The sequence below is a fragment of the Cebus imitator genome, unplaced genomic scaffold, assembly GCF_001604975.1.
Source record: "Cebus imitator isolate Cc_AM_T3 unplaced genomic scaffold, Cebus_imitator-1.0 Scaffold20, whole genome shotgun sequence".
Lineage (NCBI taxonomy): Eukaryota > Metazoa > Chordata > Mammalia > Primates > Cebidae > Cebus > Cebus imitator.
This window is the reverse complement of record NW_016107335.1, coordinates 7,512,518-7,520,545: the sequence shown is the minus strand read 5'-3', so window position 1 is coordinate 7,520,545 and position 8,028 is coordinate 7,512,518. Positions and strand designations below refer to the sequence as shown.

General features: G+C 40.9%; 1 protein-coding gene across 1 annotated transcript in view; it reads right to left on the bottom strand.

Annotated features, from left to right (window-relative positions):
• Positions 1-8,028, bottom strand: part of RHEB (Ras homolog, mTORC1 binding) — a 46,976-nt gene that overhangs the window by 11,712 nt on the left and 27,236 nt on the right. Inside the window, exon 3 of the mRNA XM_017520121.2 lies at positions 5,637-5,704. Within this exon, the coding sequence (XP_017375610.1) occupies positions 5,637-5,704 (68 nt within the window). The remainder of the gene's footprint in view (positions 1-5,636; positions 5,705-8,028) is intronic.

The following is an 8,028-nucleotide window of genomic DNA, read 5'->3' as shown; positions in this document are numbered from 1 at the left end:
AGAGTCTCACACTGCCACCTAGGCTAGAGTGTAGTGGCAGCATCTTGGCTCACTGCAATCTCCACTTGCCAGGTTCAAGTGATTCTCCTGCCTCAGCCTCCCGAGTAGCTGGGATTACTGGCAAGCACCACTATGCCCAGCTAATTAAGCTAATTTTTGTATTTTTAGTAGAGATGGGGTTTCACCATTTTGGCCAGGCTGGTCTCGAACTCCTGACTTCAGGTGATCCATCTGCCTCGGCTTCACAAAGTGCTGAGATTACAGATGTGAGCCACCATGCCTGGACTTTAAAGTCTACTTTCCAAGAAAGAATAATAGCAATATAACAGCAATTGAGAGGGCAGGTGAGTAGAAACCATAAAGCTATCATAAAATAATACTGTACTGGCTCACAAGTAAAACAGACTGGAAAATCTAGAAAGACCCGATAGATATGAGAATGAGGTATGTAATAATATTGGCATTTCAATCAGTCAGGATCAAAAGTAACCCTCAAGTGACACAGAGGGACAAGCCCAGAGCCACCTAGGGTGAATGGCTAAGCCAGATCTCCAATGCACGCCCTGGCAAAAATGTATTCCAGAGGAATCAAAGATTTAAAATGAAAATTATGTGTATAATAGACAGGAAAGCTTAAAAAATATTATCAGTTTAGAAAAGATTAATAAATCCCAATATGTGAAAATGAAAAAGTTCTTCATGGTTGCAAACCTCTCAAACGAAAGCCATAGAGGACAAAATGAAAACAAAACTGTGCATCTCGGATCCTATACAAAATACTAATTTTCTGCACATATCAAGGAGACTCTCACATCAACACACAAAGACCAACCACCCAATAGAAAAAAAATGGCAAAGTACACAGGAAAATTCACAGGGGGAAAAAATACAAATGTCTACCAACATAGGAAAAATCAAAGCCCCTCCTAGGAAGAAACATGCATAATTAAAAGTACACCGGGAAGCTATTTTTTACCTATCAGACTGGCAAGCACCAAAAGAGTTGGTAACACACAGTGCTGGCGAGGGTGTAGGGAAATAGACACTCTCACTCACTGCTGCCAAAAACATGAACCCTAACCCTATGATAGCCCACATCCAGAAGTGTTCTTATGTGCCTATTACCCTATGCTTAAAACAACATCTGGGATGTTCATTAAGGCAAGACTGGCAATAATCTAACTGCTGATCAGCAGTTAACTTATGATATATATCCAACAACTGGGTATTATGCAGCCTTGGGGGAAAAGGAGGCCACAGGTATTGATATGGAATAATCTCCAGGATCAGGTGTATTACTTTTGTATAAAAGGAAAAAAAAACCCAAGCTTAAAACTATATTTGTATATTCATGTATAAAGTATCCTAGAGACATACTAGAAACTGGTAAATGGGTTGCTGGCAGGAGTGGGGGGGTTAGATAGCTAGGGTAGGAAAGTGTCATTTTACTACTTACGTTTTTGTGTTATTTATGTTTGTACCATGTGCATTACACCTGTTTTTCAAAAAAATAAACTTAATTTTCAAAAAAGCAAATTTGGTTACATTATATAATGGAATGTCATTGAATCGATTTTTAAAATTATTTTTATTAGTTTTTGAGACGGAGTTTCGCTCTTGTTGCCCAGGCTGGAGTGCAATGGTGCAATCCTGGGTCACTGCAACCTCCACCTCCTGGGTTCAAGCAATTCTCCTGCCTCAGCCTCCCAAATAGCTGGGATTACAGACATGTGCTACCACATCTGGCTAATTTTGTATTTTTAGTAGAGACGGGGTTTCACCATGTTGGTCAGGCTGGTTTTGAACTCCTGACCTAAAGTGATCCATTGGCCTCGGCCTCCCAAAGTGTTGGGATTACACGCAAGAATCCATTTTAATTATTAACCTATTTATGCCGGAGGTTGCAATTTGTGTGTGTGTGTGAAAAATCAGACCTTGGCAATGACCTTGAGCAGTAGGATGTAAATAACTCCCACAAGCTTACTATTCCAATAGTGGAACACTAGGTATAAATGGGTTAATACAGGGGCTACTTTTTTTTTGATACCTCACATTCTTACCCCAAAATTCATTTAGTGTACCTGTTCTCACCCTAAAATTGGGCAAAACCAAAATAATTCATCCAATCTAAAAATAATCTGTATTTAACTATGTTCATCATCATTCCTAGGTGGGCAATTAAACCATAGTGGTATGGAAGTACTGGCATAAACTACTAAATAGTAAATAGCACTTGCTAACAAATATTGCTACGCAGCAATTTCAGGAGTGAAATGTGTAAGCTAGACAAATTTACTATAACTTACTTTGAAAAGAATATGCCCCCTAATCATCTTACCCTACTACTACTAGTCTTATTCCCAGAACTACTAGCCCAGTATGCATCCAATTTATAAAGCAGCTCTTGGAGCAGTAAACGTGTGACTTGTTCTCATCCAGTTTTCAATTGAATGAAGGATGAAACCATGGCAGGACATGCCTGTGCTTCACTGTCCTGGGCTGGAAATAAAAAGCACACCTTTATTTGACTGTCTCTCAACTGTAAATATAACCTTCAAGAACTACTAGTTGCAATGAGAACAAATTATTTAAAATAGCCAAATGTGGATATATTTTGCGCAAAGATTCTCTAAATACTCTTACCCAGTGGTAATAGAGCCCAAAGGGGAAGGCAACAGGGCTGCTAATACGACCACTGCTCTTGTCTTGTCTCCTATCACACACTCTCCCTAAACGCTGGAGCTTTTGCTTTCACTGTTTGCATTACTACATCACTAAAACACTTTAAATTATTTGATGTCCAAGTGTACATTTACGATCTGGGGCAAAACAGTACCTCAGAGGAACATTATCTTCCAACTTGGTAATTCAAGCCAATATAAAGAAATGTACTCTTTAGAGAAATCTTTTCAAAGACAGCTCTCCAAGTATTATGAACATGTGTACTTGCACCCATGCAGCCTGTCCACACAGTTCATATGCTGGCATCACACTTGCCTCAGCAGCATTAAAGGTCTACAAAGAAAGGGCACATCATCCCTTTCAACCCCAGTCTGACAATCCTGCAACAATGCCAGTTATCACTATAGATAAAGCTCTGAGGCACAGAAAGACTTCTTTACCTTTTTTTTTTTTTTTTTTTTTTTTTTAAAGAGACGGGATCTCGCTCTGTTGCCCAGGCTGGACGGCAGTGGTGCTATCATAGCTCACAGCAACCTCAAATTCCTGGGATCAAGTGATCCTTCCACCTCCCAAAGTGTTGGGATTAAGAGGATGAGCCACCACACCTGGCCCTCATTCGCTTTCTTACAGTTACTGAATTAGTAACAAAAGCCAAGTTTCAAACCCAGGCAAGTGTGACTCCAGGACCCACACTCCAAAGAGCTGAAATACTGGTTCCCTGAACTGCCTGATATAAAACTGTTTCCACAGTAACACTACATGAAAGTGATTTATCAATTTATATTCTCATCACTTTCCAGGAGCTTGAAGAAGATTCCAAATAAGGATACAAAAACAAACTGAAGATTTGATAGTGTCAGAGTCCCACAATAAACAGAACAGCTGTACTTCTTTGCCCAAGACACTCTAAGTTACACCTGTTGTCCCAACATAATTATTATTAGCACCCCCAATCCACAACTCTAACAGTGTCTTGGTTTAGGCAATAAATTATATATTCAATGTAACTATAAAAGAAAGATACAAACCCCAACAATACAACACCATTTCCTACTCAAGTGGCTCTTCCCTTCCCTACTAATTTCTCATGAGTAATGTCACCTGTGCATGACCCCCCATGGAGACTTCTACGCTCCCCTGGCCCCAACCATCCCCAACTCGTATTCTTCTGTCAAGAGGACAGGTATTGGGGCATGAAGGCCTAGGATGCTCTATTCTAACGAAACCATCAAGAATCTGACTGCTAGAGCACATTACATTCACCACCAGCAGGAAGTACGTAGGGCGAGTGAGGGAGGCACATACAGCTCTGTGTACAAGCTCAAAGAGACAAACACATTGATTTCGTTTGAAGCTTCCAAAATGGAAACCTCAGGGTTCCTCCAGTGCTAACATCACTCAATACAGCTACCTTCTGGCTTCACGAAGGTGTCACACTTTCCTTCTACATTTACTTCAAAACACAAAGCAGAGGGAATTCATTTCAAGCCCAAAGAACAGGTCATATTATTCTGGGTTTACTCCAATTTCCCCAGATTCTAGAAAAAAAGCACCCATTTAACATGACTGACCAGATCACACTACACTCACCCTCCCAACACTCTTATCCTTTGATTATAAGTTGTAAGGGTGGGCCAGGCTTGGTGGCTCACACCTGTCATCCTAGCACTCTGGGAGACCAAGGCAGGTGAATCACCTGAGGTCAGGAGTTCAAAACCAGCCAGGTCAACATGGTGAAACCCTGTCTCTACTAAAAACACAAAAATTAGTCGGGTGTGGTGATAGATACTTGTAATTCCAGCTACTGGGAGGCTGAGGCAGGAGAATCATTTGAACCTGGGAGGCATTGGTTGTAGTGGGATCGTGCCATTGCACTCCAGCCTGAGTGACAAGGCAAGACTCTGTCTCCAAAAAAAAAAAAAAAAAAAAATGCATGTTGCAAGCACAGGAGGAGTTAGGAGCTGAAGCCCCAGCTTCTTTACATTCCTCACCCTCCAGTGAAGAAGTGTTAAGTCAGTCTAACAGAATGGTTTTTACTAAAAGCAGGCCTGGATGGCATGGTAATGGTGCAGCTAAGCTGTCAAAGGGCTTTTCTTTGTTCCATGTACTCCTTTCTCCCTTGCTTCCAGTCAGTTCCCCTGGTGATCCACTCCACATGTCCCTGCTACATTAACTGATCTGTGAATATCCTTTCTGGGGGGATTATTCGACTTTTGGCCATTACATACTGTCTATCAAATAAAGTGAAGCTCCCTACTCTAGTAATCACTCTCAAGTCCACCCACCCAGATACTCTAACTATATAAACTAAAGGCAACATTCAAACCAGAAACTGGACTCCAATCAAACTGGTATTTTTACGGCCCAGGTCTTCATAAGACTAAATCAGCTCATTCCTGCCCTATGCCCCTCTTTCGCCTTTCCTCTAGAAAAGATGTACTTCTGCCCTAATGCAGGAGAACACATATCACAAAGGGAAAGAAAGCACTATGTGACTCTCTAACATAGAATTAAAGTTCAGAAAATAGAAAATCAGTATCCTGTAATAAGTATCAGCCCTTACAACGTTAATATATTTAAAACAATTCTAAAGCAGGAAAACAAGTCATTAAAAAAAACTGCCACAAATGTCTTAGAAAAGACAGAGTGGACAGCATATTCACATTAATTATCTACGTACGCTCCTTGACTTCTGATGGGGTTACATCCTGATAAACCTACTGTAAACCAAAAATATCATGAGTTGAAAATGTATCAAATACTCCAAGAGACCCATCGCAAAGATGAGAAACTGTGGAGCTGAGCCATTGCAAGTCAAACCATTGGGAGTCAGGGACTGTCTACACACGACATGAGGGGTTTTCCTGGCATAGCTGGTACTTTTAAAAATCAGTGCTAGGGCCAAGACTGTCAGATATGCTGTATAAGGTTCTGTGATACCAGTGGTCACTTACTTGCCCAGCTGTGTCTACAAGTTGAAGATGATATTCTTGTCCATTTACTGTGATCAACTTTGTAAACGCTACAGGGAAAAAGGGAATTAAATATTAGTTAAAAAAAATTAACTCTAAACCACTTGAAGTTTGAACAATGACAACCAATCAAGCACAGAGTCCCTAGCAGTCTCACAGAAAGGCCCCGTGAAACAAAAATGAACAACTCTCTGACTTGTATAGATTCTCCCCTATTTCCATTATTTAGCTAAGAAACATGCTGGCTGGCTAAAATCAAGCTTGGTAAACCTTGATTCTTTTTCAAAGAAACAAAGTAGGTAACAATTCATATTCTATAAGAGCAACTGAATGCTCTGTAGCAAATCCTTTCTCTTGTGAAAAAGTGAAATATGCTACACAAAGTCTGAATAAAGTCTAGAATAAACCAAAACCACAAAAATTTTCCATTAATTTATAGGAAGTCTGGCATTATAGCACAAAGAATTAATATTGGTTGAAGTGCTAAGAATTTTTAGTATATACAAAAAGTAACAGTTTTACTAATGGATAAAACAGCAATGACACAGATGTTCTGTGTTGAAGTCATCATTCCCACTTAAGCTTAAGGATCCAAGCAATTTTGTCACAACTTCTTTTCCCTGACAAGGGAGGAAAGAAAATCAGACTTGAATAACTTCCGGAAAAGTCAATTCAGATTTCGAGGGAGACAGACTTCAAGCAAATATAGACAAAAGAGGAAAGAACCACTGACAGTAACAATGTAAAAATAACCAACTGGAACCCTGACAAGGAAGTGTAACAGATTTCTCTTGCACACTCGGCCCTAGCCATCTTGACTCACGATGAATCCTCCAATCTCCTGACTGGCCGTCCTATATGACTAGAGCCAGGCAGCACAATCTATCCCTCATACAACTGAGAGAGGTCCCACTCCGCCCACAGCAGAAAGGCAAAACTGAAACAAACACATGGAAATGACACGAGAAAACTCTAAGTAATAAGGAGGACTGATAGGAGATCTTATCTGAATTACATGAGTTCCACAGGGAAAGAAAAGATGGCTGAAAGACAAGCAATCATCACAGAGAACCATATTAGCATCACACTTTTCTAATACAGGAAGGGGTGCCAGAGGTCAAGTGAGTAAAGATTACAGACCACACCACAAAATCAATGGCCACACTATATTACGCTTGAACCTTCTCTGGAAGTTATCACTTATAGGAAACAGTTCAATCAGATGGAAACTGAATTGGAATATTTCAAGCTGGGGTGATACCCAATATAACCTATTTCATCAATTCTAAGAAATAATTCAGATTTGTTTTTACACTGTCTCCTCTGTGAACTTGGGATGCATCTTTCACTGCTGGAGCTTTCAGTCCTTGTCAGCCCGGGGGCAGTCACTACATAGCTGTGTAAAAACCTTCAGTCAGGTAAGATTGAAGTATGAGAAGTATGTAAGGAACACTGGTGGCCAATAAAACCAGTGACCTTCAATCAGAACTAAGTAACTGTGGTTATCAAGTATAATTATAATGACAAGGTTACTGAAAGGAAACATCATTCGTTCATTCATTTATTCAAGAACAAATTTCCTGAGTGCCTATTATCACCAACCAACAGCACTGCTGTAGGTGCTCGGGATGCTGCAGTCTCTGACACTCAGTGAGCTTAGATCCCAGGGAAGAAAAGAAGATATAGACACACACACGTACCCTCCCACCTTGTTGGGTATCTTCCCTGGGAGTGGAACATCCAGGCAGAGGTTAAACAGCAAGTAAAAAATGCAAAAAAGTCAATGCAGCTAAAGCTGAGAGAGAATGGTACGCAGGTAACCAGGATGGACAGGAGGCAGAGGGCCCTATAGAACTTGGGAGTTTTACTCTGAATGCGATGGGAAATCAAGGAAACATCACTCTGGCTATGCTGTAAATAACAAAATGGTCACAGGGATACTAGGCAGGAGCCCATGATACAGGGACCAGTGTTGTGACTATACAGACTATCACAATCTACAGAAGGTGACACTGGCCTGGATTAGAGGTGTAGATATTCTGGAAGTATTTCAGAGGCAGAACCAAAAGAATTTTCTGACTGATTGGAAGTGGGATGTGAGAAAATGAAGACTCAGGATGACTACAAAGCTTTTGGTTTCAGCAACTAGATAAAAAAGTTGCCGGCCGGGTGCGGTGGCTCACGCCTGTAATCCCAGCACTTTGGGAGGCCAAGGCGGGTGGATCACGAGGTCAAGAGATCAAGACCATCCTGGTCAACACAGTGAAACCCCGTCTCTACTAAAACTACAAAAAATTAGCTGGGCATGGTGGCCCGTGCCTGTAATCCCAGCTACTCAGGAGGCTGAGGCAGGAGAACTGCCTGAACCCAGGAG